The sequence below is a fragment of the Mobula birostris genome, chromosome 32 (genome assembly GCF_030028105.1).
Source record: "Mobula birostris isolate sMobBir1 chromosome 32, sMobBir1.hap1, whole genome shotgun sequence".
In the NCBI taxonomy this organism is placed as follows: Eukaryota; Metazoa; Chordata; class Chondrichthyes; order Myliobatiformes; family Myliobatidae; genus Mobula; species Mobula birostris.
Window position 1 is genome coordinate 26,763,954 of NC_092401.1, and position 21,640 is coordinate 26,785,593.

General features: G+C 43.0%; 1 protein-coding gene across 1 annotated transcript in view; it reads left to right on the plus strand.

The window, feature by feature from the left end:
* Positions 1-542: 542 nt before the first annotated feature.
* Positions 543-21,640, plus strand: part of LOC140191111 (erythropoietin receptor-like) — a 32,788-nt gene continuing 11,690 nt past the window's right edge. The window contains exons 1-6 of the mRNA XM_072248214.1: positions 543-1,010; positions 6,571-6,709; positions 9,776-9,954; positions 10,768-10,919; positions 12,030-12,183; positions 20,396-20,483. Of these exons, the coding sequence (XP_072104315.1) occupies positions 839-1,010; positions 6,571-6,709; positions 9,776-9,954; positions 10,768-10,919; positions 12,030-12,183; positions 20,396-20,483 (884 nt within the window). The 5' untranslated portion in view covers positions 543-838. The remainder of the gene's footprint in view (positions 1,011-6,570; positions 6,710-9,775; positions 9,955-10,767; positions 10,920-12,029; positions 12,184-20,395; positions 20,484-21,640) is intronic.

A 21,640-nucleotide genomic window follows, 5' to 3' on the forward strand; every position in this document is an offset into this window, starting at 1 on the left:
TTCACAACATATGTCAGTGATTCAGGTTCGGATTCTCTCCCTGATTCCAATGATTTCCCTGCTGGATCTGTTGCTAACTCTCTTAAACTGACACCTTTAGTCTTGCTCTTCCCTAGAAGAACTGGATTTACAGCCAGTGGTGACGACATTACAAGCCTATTGAGGAAGTGAAGCATAGAGGGGATGCTGATTTCCGTGATGTGCTGAGCCGTGTCTACAACTCGCTGCAGTTTCGCGCAGCCTCAGCCGGAACAGTGCCGTAGCGCTACAGGATCTGACTGTGAACAAATTATTTGTGGCTTTTCCCAGCAATGGGGAATTGTGACTGGAACTCCAGGGTACTCGAGTAGCGATATTCGGAATAACTTCCCCTCTACCATCAGACTTCTGAACGGACCATGACCCCGTGAGCACTGCCTCACTTTCCTGCTCTCTTTTTGCAGTACTTGTTTTTTGTATTCCTTGTTGTAATTGAATGTAATTTTTTATTTTGCATTGCACTGTACTGCTGCTGTAAAGCAACACATTTCACGACATACAGCGTGTCAGTGATAATTCTAAACTATTGAGTACTTTACAGCTTAGAGTTGTAGTGAAAACAGCACTATCTCTCATAGTAGCTTGGGGCAAAAACCATTGGCTCCCAACCCAGATTCGAGAGTGGGTCTACTTCAATTAAGAAAGGTTTCATCAGATTAAGAAAGTATTGAAATTGTTTCTCAGCAATGGATTGGAAGGTTTGGTTCTCTACTCCTGGCTCCGCCTCCAATTGACACAACCCCACCCCCCCGACTCAAACTCCTTCCCTCCAGATCTCAGAGATTGGAAAACAGTCTTGATGTGTTTACTTGGCTCAGAAGCCTTTCAGGAACAGTCAGAGCCACTCCAAAGCAAGAATCTACAGATCATGATTAGTGCCAACTGCCTGTGGAAACTGGGACTGTACCCCTTGTTGTTGAGTGCAGCTGCTGCTGTCCTGAAGCCACGACCCTCCAACCTGGATCTCAAAAGTGAGTTCATTACTGTGCATACGAGGTCTTGATAATTACAAATCATTCACCTCTATTTTAGCAGATGAAATTTCAAGCACCAATATGTCAATTTTACTAAATCTAAGTATATATATAAAACCATTGGCAGTATGAGTTAGTTTAAAGGAAAATGTAATTTTTCCCCACTTTTAAGTATACTCCGTTTTCCTTTGTGTGAATGACATTGCCTGTGTGATACAGTGAGCTTGCAGGTGAGAGGAAAGCTATTTGCGAGTCCTGATGAAGGCTCAGCCCGGAACATTGACTGTTTATTCCCCTCTATAGATGCTACCTGACCTGCAGAGTTCCTCCAGTATTTCGTGTGCAAGTTTCCAACATCTGTAGAATCTCTTGTGTTTATTCTTGTTCATTAGTTGTTTTTCTCAATGAGTTTACAACATTAATCTTTCAATCTTGTGTGTGATCCAAAGTGTTGTTTCTGCTCTATAGTTACATTGTTGAGTATTTTAAATTTGCAGTCATTATTTCTATAGGGAGGACTACATCTTTTGAATTTACACTGTTAACGGGTCTATCGTTGGAAGTCATAAAACTGAATAAAATCTTGTGTAGTTTTTACAGAATCCAACCAAAAGACCACTTGGCATAGGAGCAGAATTAGGCCATTCAGCCCTTTGAGTCTGTTCCATTATTCAATCATGGCTGACTTATAAGATCCTTCACATATTCTTTAACAAGTCAACATGTTTTGTATTAATGTATTGTCAATGTGATTTCAATTGACATATTGAGGTGTGTGGTAATGTAGTAGTTACCTAACTAGCAGCCAGAACTATGGCATATTGATTCAGGGGTGTAAGTTTGGATCCAACCAGGACAGCTATGGGATTTAAATTTGGGTGATTACATAAACCCAGAATTAAAATAAGATGAATTAGTCTCAGTAAAACTATGAGACTGTTGGATTTTCATTAAAAAACTGTCTGGTTTTCAAGAGGAGAGATGTGTTATCCTTACCCATTCTGGTCCATGTGTGACCAGTGAGGTTGACCCTTAACTGAAAATTATCTGACATCCACCATGTCAACATATTTTAAGAAATATGTTTTAGAAGTTATTTTGAGGAATTGTTTTAGTTAGTTTAAAGATTTAAACAATTTGTTGGATGATTCAGTCTTGGGTTTTTGTTTAGTTCCCCAATGAATGGAACACAATTGTGTCCTTTGAAATATGATGACAGTTGCATGTAGGGGTATCTTTCTGTGACCTAGTTGAGGTTCTGACTACAAAGTACCACACGACATTTCAGTCACATGGTAACACACTCACTTCTGAATGTCAGGATCAAAGGTCCACGCTGGGCCAACAATACAAGGTCAAAGCAGAACAACCAAATACTAGGTTAACTTCTTGAGAGAAAGGCTGCTGGATGATATTCCAGGCAACTGGACAATATTCCAATAAAATTATTAATCGAGTGCTTAATCCTTTATTCCTTGGAGTAGGAGGCTGAGGGGGTGACCTTATAGATCAAGAGGAATATAAAAGGGGTGAATGTGCACAATCTTTTTTCCCAGGGAAGGGAACTAAAACTAGAGGGTACAGGTTTAAGGTGAGAAAGAACATCTTCAAAAGGGACTTGAGGGGCAATTTGTTCACGCAGAGGGTGGTGTGTTTACAGAACAAGTTGCCAGTGGAAATGCTTGAAGAAGTGCATTTGGATTTGGATTTGGGTAAGTGTGTGGATAGGAGAGGTTTAGAAGGATATGGGTCAAAGGCAGGCAACTGGTTCCAGCTTGGCGGGCACTATGACAGGCATGGGCAAGTTGAGCCAAAGGCCCGTTTCCGTGCTGTAGGTTACCCATTCTAGCTGCTGGACCTGGAGACGGGAATATCACAAACTGAAGTGGAAGTTAGCCCTAGAAAATTATTGACTGGTTCTCAGTCATATCCAACAATGAAAGTGGAACCTGTGTGGTAGAGTTTTTAAAGTGGAAAAGCTATTATACTGGGATAGTTCCATTCTCTTGACCTTGGAAGTCCAGGTCCACTGGTACAAGTAATTGCCACAACTGGAGTCTTCCTTGCTTGTGGTGGATGACCACAACTTCTTCTACGCTTTGTCATGCCCTTCACTCTCCATGCAGAGCCACCTTCCCAGCTGTTGGATCTTACTGTTGGTCTCATTCACCCTGTCTGTTGGAGCTGACTTTGCCTGCTAGGACAGGCATGTCCCTATCTCTCTTATGGGTCTCTCCTCACCTGTCAAAACATTGTACCAGGGTGTTTTAAATTCAAAGTCCAAGCAGCATACATGTATGTCACCATATATTACAATGATATTCATTTTCTTGTAGAAATTCACACGAAATTAATGAAATACAATAGAATTTATGAAAAACTATGAAGACTGACAAATAACCAAGTGCAAAAGAAAACAAATCATACAAATAATAAAACAAATACATAAATAATACTGAGAACATTGAGTTGTAGAGTTCTTGAGAGCGAGTCTGTAGATTGTAGTCAGATCAGAGTTGAGGTGAGTGAAGTTATCCATGCCAGTTCAAGAGGCTGATGGTTGTAGAGTAATAACTATATTTCCAGATCCCCACCACCCTTGCTTTGACAGCACAGCAACAACCTGCATTTACATTGTGCCTGAGTAAACCATAAACCTTAACCACAAGAGATTTTGCAGTTGCTGGGCATCCAGAGTAACACACACACACACAAAATACTGGAGAAACTCAGCCGCTCAGCCAGTGTCTGTGGAGAGGAATAAACAGTGGAGATTTTGGGCTGAGATCCTTCTTAAAACTTAAATGCTTATTGCCACATTTAACAACACAACGTTTAACTGTCATCCTAAAGGAACATAAACCTAATTGCATTTATTCAACTGTTTTACAATTAAGTTCTGGGGAACTCAGATGCAAAATCTACAGGACCGATTTGAACCGCACCACAACCCTGTTCCCTGCAAAAACACAAACATCTGGCTTGCAGAAAAGTTTTCTTGCTGCGGCAGCAAGATAACATTATTAACTGCAAGTGTGGTACAAACTGTCACCCAGTCTTGTTTGTCACAGGATTTACCAGCAGTGAAGTTAGCAATGTGTCTTATCTTTCCAAACACGTGTTTGAGTTGATGGGCTGGGAATGGGCACTTGGAGCCCCAGGATAAGTGCTTACTCACAAGAGCAGACTGCATCATATTTTATGATTTTGTGCATGTGACACTGGAAGATTAGCATTCACCCTACCGTTTAAAGACACAGAAACCAGTAATTAGCATGTCCTTTTCTGTGGCATACTAGAATTGTCAATTTTAAAAACACAGACTGCTGGGGGATCTCAGTGGGATGGGCAGCATCTGTGGAGGGAAGTGGACATTGGGGGCTTTGGGTGGAGACCCTTATCTGGCCAACCTGGAGCGTCAACTCTCCATTTCCCACTATCGATGCCTCCAGAAGACACGGTACATCATTAAAGACCCCTCACACCCTCTCCATGAACTGTTTGTTCTTCTGCCATCAGGCAGACGTTACAGGAGCATCAAAACTAAAACCACAAGGCTACTAAACAGCTTCCTCCCACAGGCGGTCAGACTGCTAAGCAGCTGCTCCACCTGACTCTGCTTTGGACACTTTTAACTCACACTGGACACTTATAACTGATTTTAACTGACATGTGGCTGTTGTGTTTTACTATTTATTGTTATGTTTATTATTTAGTGTTGCATTTGATATGTTATGATTGCACTGCCCCTGAGAAACGTTGTCTCATTCTGCCCTGCAGAGCTGATGTATGGTTAGAATGACAATAAAATTTTTTGAATCTTTGAATCTTTGATTCTGCCTGACCCACTGATTTCCTTCACTTTCTTGTGCACTGTCCCAGTTGACCAAGTTGCCTCAGTTTCCAGTTTCACCAGATGCCCTTGTTCCTTCAGTTATTCCAGCTTCCAGAGCTGCCTCTGTTGCCCAGCTCCTCCAGTTCCCCAATTGCCACATTTGCCCCAGCTGCCCCATTTACCCCAGTTGCCTCAGGTTTTCGGTTTCCTCAGTTGCCCCAATTTTCCCAGTTTCTCCAGTTGCCCAGTTCCTCCAGTTGACCCAATTCCTCAGTTTACCCAGTTCCCCCGGTTGCCGCAGTTGTTCCAGTTACTCCAATTTCCTTTGCTTCAGATGCCAGTATCTTTTGCCTCCAAGAGTCAGGGTTATTTTATGTCACGGGTGAGTAAACAGGCCCTTTCCAAATTCCTATGTGAGGTTTCAGGAAAACATCCTTGTAGATAAAAGCAGATTTGCCCTGTTAGTTCAGGCAAGTTTCTTCCCTCATTCAATAAGGCTAAAGATGAGGTTAATTGTTCACTTATCTTATTACTGGTTGCACGATCTTCTTGTCCATGAGTCGGCTGCTGCACTTCCCTGAAAGTGGCACCACAGGTAGACGGGACGGTGAAGGAGGTTTTGCCCTTTATCACTCGAGGCAGAGAGAATAGATGTTATTTTGCAGTTATTTAAGACATTGATGAGGCTGCACTTGGAATATTGTGCTCAGCTTTGGAAAGATGCCATTAAGTTTGAAGGAGTATAGAGGAGATTTACAAGGATGTTGCCAAGACATGAAGTTCTGAGCTGTTGGGAGAGGTTGAGCAGGTAAGGACTTCATTCATTGCAATGAGGGGTGACATTTTAGAGTCACAAAAGTCATGAGGAGCATATACAGGGTGTATGAACTCATCCTTTTTCCTAAGTTTGGAGAATCAAGGGCATAGGTTTAAGGAGAGAGGGAAGAGGTTTAATAGGAACCTGAGCGGTAAATTCTCAGTTTCACCCAGAGGGTGGTCTGTTGATTGAACAACCTACCCTATGAAGAGTTTAAGGCAGGATAGAAAAGGTTTTGGAGTATAGGCCAAACACAGGCAAATGGGATAAGCATCATAGTCAGGAGTGGGCTATGGAGGCCAAGTCATTGAGTTCAGTTAAAGCAGTGACTGTTAGATTCTTGTTTTGATTGTTGAGGGTGCAGGGAGAAGGGAGGATAATGGGGCTGAGAGAAAGAAATTAGCTGCAGTTAAACGGTAGAGCAGATTTAGTTGACTGAATGGCCTAATTATGCTGTTTGGCCCATTGGCTACAGCATCAGCCAGTGTGTAATGGAATTAGGTTTATGTTTGACATACTGTACCTTGGGATATTTTCCGATCAACAGCGTTATCTAAATTCAAGCTAACAAATTAGTATTATGCCTGGAAAATGTTCCACAACATTTTACTCTGTTCATAAATCTCAAGAGGAACATGCAAACTCCACACAGACAGCATTGAACCTGGGTCTTCAGTGTTGCGAGGCAATGGTTTAATCAGTGCAGTGTTGCTAAACCACGGTAGTGATTAGAGCTGTGTCACTTGTTTCAAGAACTGAATAGTTGAGGGGAAATAGCTCTTCCTGAATCTGTTCTTGAAGCTGTCAGTCAACTGTATTATCTGTCAGCCTGCTCACAAGCCCTTGTGTTAGGGTAACCCCTGTAGAGCCGGCTACAAGTGACTTACACTGGTCTTTCTCACTAGTCCTCCAGGTTAACACGGTTGGGTCGGAGAAGTTGAAATGCTTCACTCAAACACTGGAGGATTTCACCTGTGTCTGGGATGAAAGGAACAACACAAGCAACAGCAGCCAGTACAGATTCTTCTACCAGTACCAATACCAGTAAGTTGTCCGTTTCTCAGCTACAGTGCCCAACACAGGTTCTGGATCATTGATCCAGGGACATGAGTTTAATTCCCATCACAGCAGCAGGGGCATCTTCTCAAGTCTTTATTAATTCATGTTTGAGGTACACACTCATTGGGGACCATGTCTCTTTCAGAAAATGTGCAGAAAAGTTTTATTACTTAGGAATCCAATTTTTTTCTATGATGATAATATAGACAAAAGTCATTCCAGGATATTTCTTTGTCCAAGACACATACAAGTCCTGTGGCACCAGTAGACTGCATCCATAATAATAGGACATCTGTAGAGTTGCAAAATCCTGACCTTATTCAAGCAACACACACACAAAATGCTGGCGGAATTCAGCAGGCCAGGCAGCATCTTTGGAAAAGAGTACAGTCAACATTTTGGGGTGAGACCCTTCTTGGCCCAAAACGTCAAAGTTCTGCTGAAGGGTCTCGCCTGAAACTCTGAGTCCTGCTGAAGGGCCTCGGCCTCAAATTTCGAGTCCTGCTGAATGGACTCGGCCTGAAACATCGAGAGTCCTGCTGAAGGGACTCGGCCTGAAATGTCGAGAGCCCTGCTGAAGGGTCTAAGCCCAAAACGTCAACTGTACTCTTTTCCACGGATGTTGTCTGGCCTGCATTTTGTGTGTGTTGCTTGGATTTCCAGCATCTGCTGTTTTTCTCTTGTTCCTGACATTATTCACCATTTTCCTGGAGTGAGATTACCCACCTTACCTGTAATGGCTAAAGTGTAACTTCAGACTCAACAGTACTGTTAATTAGCTCAAGGGTAGTTAGGATGGGCGATAAATGCTGGAACTGTCAGTGATGTCCACGTCCCGAGAATCAGAATCGGAACCAGGCTTCTTATCACTGACGTATGTTGTGTGAAATTTATCGTTTCGTGGCATCTGTACAATGCCCTACATATAATAAATTATACTTTATAATAACATGAACGTGTGAAATAATTGGTGCAAAAAGAAAGCAAAAACTGTTGGGTGGTGTTCATGGGTTCATTGTCCGTTCAGTAATCTGTTAGCAGAGGGAAAGAAGCTGTTTCTAAATCATTGAGCATGTGTGTTCAGGCTCCTGTACCTCCTCTCTGATAGTAGTCAGGAGATGGGGGCACGTCCTGGGTGGTGAGGATCCTTAAAAATCTTTATGTTACATCTCCATCTAAATGTGCAATGTGCAACTTACTGTAATTTGTTAATAAATAGCTTGTATAGCAGGGCAGTCAATATAACATAGAAATACAATTGTATAAGTGTGAATTAATCAGTCTAATGGCCTGGTGGAAGGAGCTGTCCCGGAGCCTGTTGGTCCCGGCTTTTATGCTGCCATGTTGTTGTTCGTCCATCGTCATCGTCGATGAAGACCTCGACACCATTATGATGGTGTCGAGACTAGCGCGTGATTTGGATTTAAGTGAGGGAGAGTTGAGCAGCGTCAGCCTCACTCTCTCTTCCCAATTCCCATCTGGATCCAGTGGCAAGACAGAGTTGAGACGGCTGGAGATGGGACTAGGCGCAGTGGATGACCAGGACGTCTTCTGTGTCTTGTCCTGCTCTACACGTTCCACGACGCTTGCAGAGACCGCCTTCTTGACCGTTGGACCTTCCATTGGTCTCATCCGCTCAATCTGCCGGAGTCTGTCTTCACATGCTGGGATAGACAACTCCCTATCTCACCGAGGGTTTGAGACCCGACGGCTACCCTTACTTGGCTTAGCCGGCTTATCGAAGCTGTTGCCCGGGGTGTGGCCGCTGTCGCATGCAAACAGCTACGGGGAGCCACAGGTGAGAGCTGAGTGCCAGGTGGGGACCAAAGGTGGACTAACCACCTTGAAAAGGAAGCGACATTTTCCCCCACCAGAGATGCTACCCCTCCCTGACACCCCAGCTAGAACAGTTTGTGGTTGGGGTGACTTCAGAGATGTTGATACCAAAGAACCTGAAACTGCTCACCATTTCAACTGCTGCTCCTTGATGAGGACTGGTAAAAAATTAATTAAAAATTGCCCTTGAACATATTGTGGAAATGCTAAGCCTAAAGAACTCACTATGGTCAATTTTAATCCTTCCCTTTTGGCAGAACTGGATGGATGAGAATTTAAGCATTTTAAAATCAATCTGGTTTTCTTCTTTAGAAATTTAGAGACAATTGGGCCCATTGTCTATGCTTTATTGCCTCTGTCTTCAGGTTTCAGCTGCTCTCCGTCATGTTGATAGAGGTGTACAAATGATAAGAGGCATAGATAGAGTGGACAGCCAGAGACTTTTTCCCAGGGGCAAAGAGCTAATACGAGGGGTCAAAACTTTAATGTGATTGAAGGGAAGCATAGAGGGCAATGTCAGAGGTAGGTTTTTATGCAGAGAATGGTGGCTGCATGGAATGCCCGTTAGGGGTGGTGGTAGAGGCAGATACAATAGGGGCATTTGAAAAACTCTTAGGCATCTGGAGTGAAAGAAAAATGGATGGCTATGTATGAGGGAAGGTTAGATTGTTCATGGAGTACGTTAAAAGATCAGCACAATATCGTGCCTTAATGTTGTACATTATGTGATCGAGAATCTCCGGAGAGAAAGCCCCAAAATCCCCAGCTTTGCCTGCTGTTGGCGACCGAGGCTGAGGTCGAATCGTTCGAATAGAGCTGGTGCTCAGTACTCGGTGTCGGAGGGCTGATCGGAGCTCGAAGATTTCGGACAGCTCAGAGTCAGACTGTGGTCGGGCATGGCAGGGAGAGTGTTCTTCTTTCTCCCGTCTGCGTGAGATGTGGGACTTTCGAGAAACTTTGAACTTTTTTACTGTGTCATGGACTGTTCTTCATCAGGTTATGGTGTTGTTGAACTGTTGTAACTAAATGTTATAATTATGTGGTTTTAGTTTTTCAGTCTTGGTCTGTCCTGTGTTTCAGTGATATCACACCAGAGGAATATTGTATCATTCCTTAATGCATGCATTACCAAATGACAATAAAAGAGGACTGCGTGTCCTCATAATCTAATCTAATCTAATCTATGTTTTATGTTCAATGCTCTTTCTCCTCCAGGGATGACGAGAGAAAGAAAGAATGTCAATTATCCATGGAAGAGATTGCCAACAACACAACACGTCACATCTGTTCCCTTCCAATGATGGAGGTCTCCTTGTTTACCCCACTGGACATTGAGGTGTTGCTAAACAGAAGTGTTGTCATGAGCAGAAAGGACATGTATATTAACCACATGGGTGAGTGCATTTGCAGAGTCAGAACCAGCTTTACTATTGCCAACTTAGATGATGTGAAATGTGTTGTTTTGCATCAGCGGTACAGTATAAAGAATAAAATTGCTGTAAGTTACAAGAATAAATAATGCAGAAAACCTGAGCTGGTGTTCACGGGTTCCTGGACTTGTCAGAGATTTGATGGCAGAGATAGAGAAATTGTTCCTAAAACATTGACTGTGTGTTATCAGGTTCCTGCACCCGCTCCTTGATAGTCGTAATGAGAAGAGAGCATGTCCTGGACAAGGAGGGTCCTGAATAGGTGCTCGGTGGGGAGGGTTGAATAGGTGCTCGGTGGGGAGGGTTGTGCCAGTGATGGAGATGGAGACCACATCCATCTGCAGCCTCATGCAATCCTGTGCATTGGTGCCTCCATACCAGACAGTGGTGCAACAAGTCTAAGGCCTACTCTAAGCTTTAGTTAATTTAACCTTATCTAAGATCAATCTAACTCTTCCCCCCTATATACCCTCCATTTTTCTATTTATCATCCATGTGCCTATCTAAGGGTTTCCTGAATATTCCTAATGTATCTGCCTCTACCAGGGCGAATTCTGTGCCTCTGTTTATACAGGCCAGTCGTGCATGTCCTCCTGCACACCACTGAGGAGATCTCTTCACTGTCAGAGGTGGTGCATTGGACTAGGGTCCTGCCTGTTCTCTTAGATTGGTGTAAAAGACCCCCTTTCTGAAGAAGAACAGGACACTCCTGATATTTGTTGAACGATCAATATCACAGACAGGAAGTTCTGATCATTGGCTTTCTTCTTCCCTCAGTTGTCTTGGATCCGCCGTCCAATGTGACCGTTCGGCCAACCGGGAAACCTGGGCAGCTTCACGTCAAGTGGTCAGCGCCTCCATTTAAATATCTAGACAATTCCTTAATGTACGAAGTCAACTTCTCTTCCGTTGGATCCAACATACAGCAGGTAGTGAAACGTACAGTTCTTTCAACATGCTCACACTGCACACTCAAGGCAATCACCAACTCGAGATCTTGGTTTGTTCTCACACTTGGATATTACTGCTCTGAAGTATGTGCCAGCATAGGCATGTACACACATCAGTGTGCAAGTGTGTGAATGCCAATGTGTGGTTCAGTGTATGTACAGGTTAATTTACTTGTTTATCACTTGTACGTTGAAACGTACACTGAAATGCATCGTTCGCATCAACAACCAACACACCTAAGGAGGTGCTGGGAGCAGCCCGCAAGTGTTGCCACACATTCTGCTGCCAACATACAGTGCCCAGCAGATCAACACAGAACCACAACAAAACAGAAAAGAACAAGCAACAAAACTGCAGCAAAACAAGCCCCGTCCCTCCCTACCACCCACTCACCCACACACACACACGGAGAGTTCTCCAACCCCTGGACAGCTTTCCCAGCCTCCAGCACACTCGCAGATAACGGGCCTCCAATTTCCCCATCGGACTCCAGACTCACTGACCCAGACTTTCAGTCATCACGCTTCGACTTCCAGATTTTCAATTGAAAGTGTGTGAGTGTGTGTGAGTTTCTCTCTGTGTGAAGGTATGCTTGTTTTTCTGTGTGAGTGTATGTGTGAGCATGGGTGAGGTTGTGTGTATTTTTGCATTCTGTTATTGTTTTACCTTGTTCTGCACAATGTACTGTGTATTGATTTGATCTGTATGAACAGTATGCAAGGCAAGTATTTCACTGTGTATCAGTACATGCAATAATAATAGACCAATTTCAATTCCTATTCTGTGCAAAGTCTTTCTCTCTCTCCTCTTCTCTGCTCTCCCTGCTCTTCCCCCTCTCCCCCTCTCTCCCTGCTCTCACCCCTCTCCTCTCTGCCCCTTCCTCCCCTCCCTCCCCCCTCCTTCTCTCTCCTCTCTCCTTTCCCCTCCCTCTCCCCTCCCCTCTCTCTCCCCTTTTTTCCCTCTCTCCCCTTTCTTCCCTCTCTCCCCCTCTCTCTCTCTTCACCTCCTCCCACCCCCTGCATGATCGAACATTGTGAACCTGGTCATTAAGTAATACACATCTCAGTAACTTTCCCCTGTCTGTGTAGGTTAACACTGTCAAAGGGAAAACGGAGTGTGTCATTCTGAAGCTGAAATCACAGACGGAATACGTTATCAGTATCCGTGCGAAGCCGGATGGAGTCTCCATGGACGGATACTGGACCACGTGGTCTAAGCCGGTGTCTGCTTTCACCGATTCAGGTATTGCAATCATCTCAGGGCGCCTGACATGTTCTTCTGGTTGGCAGAGGGCAAGGTGAAGGGCTTCAGTTACTGTTGAAAACTTGTTAGAGACAAAGAGCATCCCTGTTTCTTGCCCGTAAGTCTCCTGGAGCGGGTCAAGTCTCAGGACTTGACTTTATTCATTAGTGTGGAGGAAATTTCACTGAACCACCCAGAAATTCCAACTGCAAGTATGTTTTCAAGGGGATCCTAGATGTCCACCAGCGAGGGAGTACAGGGTTCAATGAAGAAGGGTGAGAATCCATTTGTTCACACCAAAGACACCAGCAAGGGCTAGATGGGCTGAATAGCATGTTTCTGCATTGAATCTTCCATTGGAACATGAGAAACATCATGCCTTGAGTATTGTCAAGCATGAAATTCCAAGTGGGAATGGATTTGGGAGCTGTTGGATGAGTTTTTATTGGAGTTTTAGTTTTCTTTACACTTGCTTATACGGTCAGTGGCCACTTTACTAGGTGCCTCCTGTAGCTAATAGAGTGGTCACTGAGTGAATGCTTGAGGTCTTCTGCTGCTGTAGCCCATCCACTTCAAGGTTCGATGTGTTGTGTATTCAGAGATGCTCTTGCGCACATCCCTGTTGTAACACTTGATTATTTGACTTGCTGTCACCTTCCCGTCAGCTTGAACAAGTCTGGCCATTCCCCTCTGACCTTTCTTATCAACAAGGCATTTCACCCACAGAACTGCCGTTCACTGGATGTGTTTTGTTCTTTGCACTGCTCTCTGCAAACACAAGCAAGCATGCTTACCAGCTAACAGGACACAAGAAAGCAAGCATGTCTGCATGCCTTTATGCATTGAGTTGCTGCCACATGATTGGCTGATTAGATATTTGCGTTAATAAGCTGGTGTACCTAATAAAGTGGCCACTGACTGTATGTTTTTATAACTACTATTAGTACAAATGTGAGTGTCTGCGTGAACATATTTACGAATATCCCTGTGTGGTTGAGTGCATTTTTGTGTTCTGTTATTGCTTTACCTTATTTAGATTTTCATTTACCTACTTATTTCGAGATGCAGTGTGGATCTCGCCATTCCAGCCAATGAACTGCACCACACACCACATCCCCTATCTAACCCTAGCCTGATCACAGGACAATTTACAATGATCAATTAACCTACTAACCAGTATGTCTTTGAACTGAGGGAGGAGACAAGAGCACCAGAGGGAAATCCATGTGCATGCAGGAGGACATACAAAGTTCTTACAGGAGACACCGGAATTGAACTCCGAACTCTGGAATGCCCAAACTGTACCAGTTTCACGCCAATCACTACACTACAGTGGCGCCTCAGTGCTTTGACGTTGAACCTTGTTCCACTTCAATGCACTGTGTGAGATTCGAACTGTATAAAATTTAGTACAATTGGATCTGTACTTCTGTGTTGCGATGAAGTGTTGTGGCAGTGTAACACAGACAAAGTTATTCCATTAGTTGCCATGCCTGTCTCAGAAAGGCAGCGTCCATTATTAAGGACCTCCAGCACCCAGGGCATGCCCTTTTCTCACTGTTACCATCAGGTGGGAGATACAGAAGCCTGAAGGTACACACTCAGTGATTCAGGAACAGCTTCTTCCCCTCTGCCATCCGATCCCTAAATGGACATTGAAGTTTTGGACACTACCTCACATTTTTAATGTACAGTATTTCTGCTTTTGCACATTTTAAAAAATCTCTTTAATACAAGTAATTGATTTACTTGTTTATTTATTATTATGTTTACTATCCATTGTATTGAACTGCTGCTGCTAAGTTAACAAATTTCACATCAGATGCCGGTGGTAATAAACCTGATTCTGATTCTGATTCCATCAGAAGACCACCTTATCTCTGGCCAATTTAGGGCTAGCTTTATGGTATAAAAGGTAAAAGGGTTAACATATGAGGAGAGTTTGATGGTTCTGGGCCTGTACTCACTGGGACTTAGAAAAATGAGGGGAAATCTCTATGAAACCTATTGAATATTGAAAGGCATAGATAAAATAGATATGGAGAGGAAGTTATCAATTATACAACAGATAACTGGATGATGTAAACTGAACAAATTAAGCAATTCTTCGAAGCCAATAAATTAGCCAATGAAAAGTGAGTGCCAGTGTTACTGAGAGCAATATGTGGAAAAGCATTCTTTGCTTAGAAGCTTAAATGCGGCAACCAAACCAGCCGAAATGAGCTTTGCTGATATCGTGAACAGAATGCAGGGACAGTTAGAATCTAAATAATTGTTCATTGTAGAGTGCTTTAGGTCTCATAAGTGGAATCAAAAGGCACGGGAATCTATTTCAGCTTACATAGCTGAATTGAAGAAATTGTCTGAGCATTATCAGTTCAGTGATAGGCTTAATGGTGCACTGAGAGATTGTTTAGTTTATGGAATCTTAGAAGAAGAAAGCATTCAAAAACAGTTTCTAACTGAAGCACAACTCACATTTAAAAGAGCAGTTGAAATCGCTGTATAAATGGAAGCGGCCAGCAGTGCAATTGAGTGTCTGTCAGGAACGAAAGTGAGCATGAACAAAATTGCAATGACTAAACAGAAACCTGCCTGGCTGAACAAATTGCATTATGTTTGTGGCAGAGGCTCGCATACACCAGACCAACGCAGGTTTAAAGGCAAAACTTGCAGAAAATGTAACAAAGTAGAACACACACAAAGAGTATGTTGGGCAGACAAACTAAATGGGTTGCACAGAGAAGAGAAAACAGTGCAAAGTCCAGTTACAGTTTCACAAAGAGCACCTATCTGTCTGCTGTTGATGAAAAATCTGATAATGATGAGAGTAACGCAGGACTGAGTAGCCTTGAGATTTATAATGTGAAAATGAATAATAGACAAACACCAGAAGTGAACGGAAAACTAATTACGATAGAATTGTAGGATGTCTCAGGTGTTTCAGTCATTATACAAAATTAGTTCGAAAGGCATTTGAAAGGTACTGAGTTGAAGCCTGCAGATATCCAATTAAGGACTTATACTGGAGAAAAGGTAACTCCAGTGGGATGACTTTTGTGACGTTGAAATACAACCACCAACAAGCCAAATTGGGCTCGTATGTGGTATAAACAGGAGGGCCGGCATTTTGGGGTTGTGATTGGCTGCGGCAACTACAACTTGACTGGAGAACCATCCACCATTTGCATGCCACATCCCCTGCAATGAAGGCAACTGAAAGTGAATTAAGGGTACTGAATAATGCCACAACTATCTCCATGGTGTACACCATGAATTGTTCCCCAAAAGAGGACAAACAGGTGTTGGTAACAACCTCTGTGCCTCTGGTTGGAAAGCATATTGGACCAAGGAAGGGCCATGTTGAAATAGAGTCGACTGGAAGTGAATTAAGGAAGGTACTGGATGATGCTATAGCAGTGTTCAAGGATGACATTATATCAAATGTAAAATAGTGTTAAATGAAAATACCACACCCAAGTATTACAAAGCCCATCCAGTTCCTTATACCATCCATGATGAAGTAACCACAGAGCTAGATTGCATGGAGGCTGAAGAAATTCTTTACAAGTTTGAGTGAAGCCCATGGGCAGTCCCAGTAGCCAAGAAGAATGGATCTGTCAGGATTTGTGGTGATTTTAAGGTCTGCATCAACCCAGTACTGAAAGAAGATCAGTATCCTTTGCCGGCAATAGAGGATATCTTTGCAAAACTTTCTGGTAAGAAACACTTCAGCAAAGTCTTTGCTGAGACCTGCCTACAGATAGAGATGGAAGAAGATCCCAAAATGGTTCTCACCACATAAATTCAGCAAGGATTTAATCACTATAATAAGCTTATTTTTGGAGTAGCATCTGCACCTGCACTCTGGCAGTAAGCTATGGACCAGGTGCTGCAAGGCTGCCCAGGCACTCAGTGTTGCCTGGATGACGTCATTGTTAACAGTGAGGACGATGAGGAACATCTCCAAAACCTCAAGGCAGTGTTAAAAAAAGATTGGAAGATTATGGGCTCAGGGCATGATGCAACAAGCGTGAATTTCTTAAACCTGGCACTCAACGTCAGTAAGACAAAAGAGCAGATTGTGGACTACAGGAAGGGTAAGATGAAAGAATACATACCAATCCTAACAGAGGGATCAGAAGTGGAGAGAGTGAGCAGTTTCAAGTTCCTGGGTGTCAAGATCTCTGAGGATCTAATCTGGTCCCAACACATTGATGTAGTCATAAAGAAGGCAAGACAGCGGCTATACTTTATTAGGAGTTTGAAGCGATTTGGCATGTCAACAAATACGCTTAAAAACTTCTATAGTTGTTTCATACAGAGAGCATTCTGACAGGTTGCATCACTGTCTGGTATGGAGGGGCTACTGCACAGGACTGAAAGAAGCTGCAAGGAGTTGTAAATCTAGTCAGCTCCATCTTGGGAACTAGTCGACAGGGTACCCAGGACATCTTTAGGAACCGGTGTCTCAGAAAGGCAGCGCCCATTATTAAAAACCTCCAGCAGCCAGGGCATGCACTTTTCTTACTGTTACCATCAGGTAGGAGATACAAAAGCTTGAAGGTGCACACTCAGCGATTCAGGAACAGCTTCTTCCCCTCTGCCAACCGATTCCACTTTGAAGCTTTGGACACTACCTCACTTTTTTAATATACAGTATTTCTGTTTTTGCACATTTTTAAATAATCTATTCAATATACCTAATTGAGATACTTGTTTATTTATTATGTTTTATTTATTTTTTTTCTCCCTCTGCTAGATTGTGTATTGCATTGAACTGCTGCTGCTAAGATAAAAAATTTCACGTCACATGCCGGTGATAACAAACCTGATTCTGATTCTGATATACTGTTCAAAACATCCATGCACAAGAATTACACATGTGCATTCAAGTAGTGTTGAATGCCCCAAGGTCAAAGGAGGTGTCACAGTTGTAGGCCTGTTTAGGATTTGTCAATTACTCTAACAGATTCTAGTCAACCCTGGCTACTGTGCCCCACCCCTTGAACTCATTACTATAGATCGGGAAGAAATGGTGATGGACAAAGCAGTGTGAGGTGGTTTTCAAAAAGGCAAAAGAAACGGTGATGTCAGATACTGTACTCATACATTATGGTCCATATCAGCCAGTGAAGCTTTCCTGTGATGCCTCGCCTTATAGTATAGGTGCAGACATGTCACACGTTATGAGTGTTCACATTCCCTTACCGACGCAAAGAAAAAAATACAAACAGATTGACAGAGAGGCCTTGAGTCTAGTTTGGGAATAAAATGTTTCAACCAGAAGCTGCATGAGAGCGAGATCATTCTCATTAGTGATCACCAAGCACTGGTGTCCATTTTCAATCCACAGGAGTTCCACTAACCGCAGCAGCATGAGTGCAGAAATGGGCTCTGTTTCGTGGAGGACACAATTGCAAGAACGAATTCAAGAGGACGACTCATCATGGAAATGCTGATCGATTGTCCTGTTTACCCTTGGAAAAGGAGAATTCATCTCAACTTGAATATGTAACCTAGAGCTCTCCAGTCAATTTCACACACACACACACATTTTTATTTATATATAATTTGTGTGCGTGTGTGCATGTGTGAAATTGACTGGTGAGCTGTAGGTTACATATTTCAGTTGAGATGAATTCCATATTGAGTTGTGGTTCATAGCTAAGCAGGGCAGAGTATTGTGTATTTAATATTTCAGTAATATTTGAGTTATATTGTAAATATATTGTTTGATTAAGCATTCTTTGTTTCTTTGCTGAATTCATTATGGGCTATACGTAAAAAGTGTGTGAATGGCATACATCATTACACCACCACGTTACATGTCACAAGTATCCCCCAGCTCCCGTGTTTTTCGTTGAATTAGTTTCTGGAGTTACAGAACATAATAAGCACAGCAGTGTGGGCCAAAGGGCATGTGTTGTAAAAGCAGAGCACAAGGACACTTCCTTTCTTATTTTGCTGTTCCTGAGCATCTAATAAAACACATGTATCTGGAAGATTTGCGCCTCCTGGAGGTCCTCTTGGATAACAGCTAACAGAGTTAAACAGTGAACCCTCATATTGTGGGGTGGGGTTCCCAGAAAACCTTTCACATCACAACTTTCTACAGAGAGAAGTGATTTCATCTGCTCATGTGCCAAGGAATGTAATTTGGAAAAAGAAATTGGCACCTTTGAGAGTGAATCTTTATCTAGTATCTCAAAAATTTTGGCTGTGCTTTGTGAACTCTGTGAGGGAGAGTTTCTGTTACCCAGACTGCTGTAATATTGGCATTGTCTGTAATAACCCAACTCTTCCAACAGAATATCACAGATGCAGCAAAACCTGCATAATTATCTTGAGCACTGATGGGAAGTATCTCATTGAGGGAACGTAGGCATTGTTCACAACTTACTTATGCCAACTCCCCTACTAGGACATAGGCCTCTGACAGTAGCTCGTCAGAGCCCCCTGTCCTGGGCCAAAGATTGATCAGCCCTGTAGCTTCCAATTTCATCACACAACTTCTTACGACTTCTAGACGAAGATCCTTCCTCTCGCAGGGATGTGGTCTTTGGAGCTTCTGTTGGCTTTTTGTTACTCTGAGTTTTTAGGGGATGGGGTTGCTAGCCCTATACCTAACCCTCCACCTTTCGTAGCTGGGCTTGGAATTGCCTATGGCAGAGTTCATTGTTCACAAGGCTGGTGTTTATTGGCTATCTCTAGATGTTAGCTTGGCCTTCCAAGTTCAGTGTTGGTGATGAGGAGTCACCTACCCGATTTTGGGTTTGGGTTTGGATGTGGAGTTTAAAATGGAGAAGGTCAAATACTCCCTTCCATGAAGAACATTAGTGACCCTGATGTAGTTTGAACTACAATCCAGATGCCACCGTGTCGGAGTTATTTATATTATTCCTTACACTCAATGTCAGCAAGACCAAGGAAGTGATGGTGGACTTCAGGAAGGGGAAGTTGGAAGAACACACCAGTTCTCATTCAGGGGTCAGTGGCGGAAATGGTGAACAGTTTTAAGTTCCTGGGAGGCAACATCTCTGAGGACCTGTCATAGTCCCAACACATTAATGCAATCACGAAGAAGGCATACCAGCGGTTCTACTGAGGACTTTGAGAAGATTTGCTACATCACCAAAGACCCTTGCAACTAGGGAGGTTTATTGACATGAACTTTGGTAGAAGGAATAAAAGCATACACTATTTTTTAAGCGGGAGAAAATTCAAAAATCAGAGGTGAAAGTGGACTTGCAAGTCCTTGTGCAGGATTCCCAAAAGGTTAACTTGCAGGTTGAGTCAGTGGGAAGGAAGGCAAACGCAATGTTAGCATTCATTTTGAGAGGACTAGAACATAAGAGCAAGGGTGTGATGCTGAGATTTTATAAAGCATTGATCAGCTTGCACCAGGAGTATTGTGAGAAGTTTTGGGTCCCTGATCTCTGAAAGGATGTGTTGGCATTGGTGAGGGTCCAAGGGAGGTTCACAAGATTGACTGGCTGGAGTTTAGAAGAATGAGGGGGAATCTCATTGAAACTGATCAAATATTGAAAGACCTAGATTGAGTGGATATGAAGAGGATGTTTCCTATAGTGGGGAAATTCATCACCATGAATAGCTATGGAGGGCAAGTCATTGGGTATACTTAAAGTGGAGGTTGATAGGTTCTTTATTAGTAAGGGTGGGAAGAAGGCAGGAGAATGGGGTTGAGACGGATAATAAATCAGCTATGATTGAATGGTGGAGCAGACTTGTTGGAGTGAATGGCCTAATTCATATACATTTTATGGTCTTTTCAGGGAAGACGTACAGGAGCCTGAAGAAACACACTCAATGGTTTAGGAACAATTTCTTTTCCTCCGCTATCAGATTTCTGAATATACCATGAACACTACCTCACTTTTTGCTCTCTTTTGCATTACTTATTTTATAAATTATATATTTCTTATTGTAATTGATAGTAATTTTTTATGTATTGCACTGTAATGCTGTTGCAAAACAACAAATTTCATGACGTACAGTATGTCAGTGCTAATTAACCCAATTCCCGATTGTGGATTCCAGTATTGTGAGGTGTCCTCGGAAAGGGTTGGGAAATTCTAAATGAGTGTCCTATTGAAGAAGGTGTCAGAGATTGAGAGGTTGAAAGGAAATTGATTTAAATAAGTCTGCATATGGGTGTTGTGGGTTATAGAATTGTATTTCTGTCTTTCAGATCTGGATCCCCTGATCTTGGGCCTGACATCCGTTCTCATCCTGATCACCGCTCTGCTGTTATTAACCATCATCCTTACTCGCCGCAGGTACACCCCTGACTGGCTGATACAGTGGAAAATGTTTCTATTTGTTTGTTGCCCATCTTAAATCTGAAGAGGTTAGACAATGTATCAGCATGTAGCTGGATTTACAGCAATACACACAAAATGTTGGAGGAACTCAGCAGGTCAGGCAGCATCTATGGAGAGGAATACGCACAGAACATGACAGCACAGTACAGGCCCTTCAGCCCACAACATTGTGCTGACCTACCCCAAGATCAATATAACTCTTCCCTCCAATATAGCCCTCCATTTCTCTATCTTCCATGTGCCTATCTGAGAGTTTTTAAACATCCATAATGCATCCGCCTCCAGCACCACCCCTGGCAACGCGTTCCACACATCCACCTCTCTCTGTATAAAGAACTCAACACTGACATCCAGGACTGGAAAGGAAGGGTGAAGAAGTCAGAATAAGAATGTTGAGGGAGAGGGAAAAATACTAGCCGGCAGATGAAAGGTGAAAACAGGTGAGAGGGAAGGTGGGCAGGTGGAATCCAATTTAAAATAATTGCATTAAGCTCGCAATGTCTTCATCACTGAGTCTTAATAGGTAGCCGTCAATCCCAGAGGATCATGGGTCTGTGCCTCTGGTGGACTGTGCCCTCTCCAGGGTGCAAGCCTGGGCGGGAAGATTTGAAGAACCAGCTGTTGACCATGCAATGGGTTCTCTTCTCCACGTCACTGATGTAGTCCAAGGGAAGGGCAAGTGCCGATACAGCTTGGCACCAGTGTCGTCACTGGGTCTAAATCCTGGAATCCCCTTCCTAGCAGTACAGAGGAAGTACTTTCACCAGAAGTGATTCTAGAATGAGGCATTCTGAAGACAATTCATTATTCTTTATTTTAGATGTTATTGAACCTATGAATCTATCAAAGATAGTGGACATTCTGTTCTGCCTTACATGATCTCACTACTCTGGTCCACATCCAGCCCTCCACAGATGATGTGGTTTGATGGTCCTTTCACAAGTGTCTTGAGATAAGGAGGCTGAGGGGAAACTTAAAAGATTAGCTCATGGGTTAGTCTTGCCTCTGAGTTAGAATGTGGTTAGTTCAGGTTCGAAAGCAAATAATCTCAGCTGCTGCAGTCTTTCTGCGAATCTAGTCCCTGAAGTCACTAGGGTAACTCTCTCTATGCT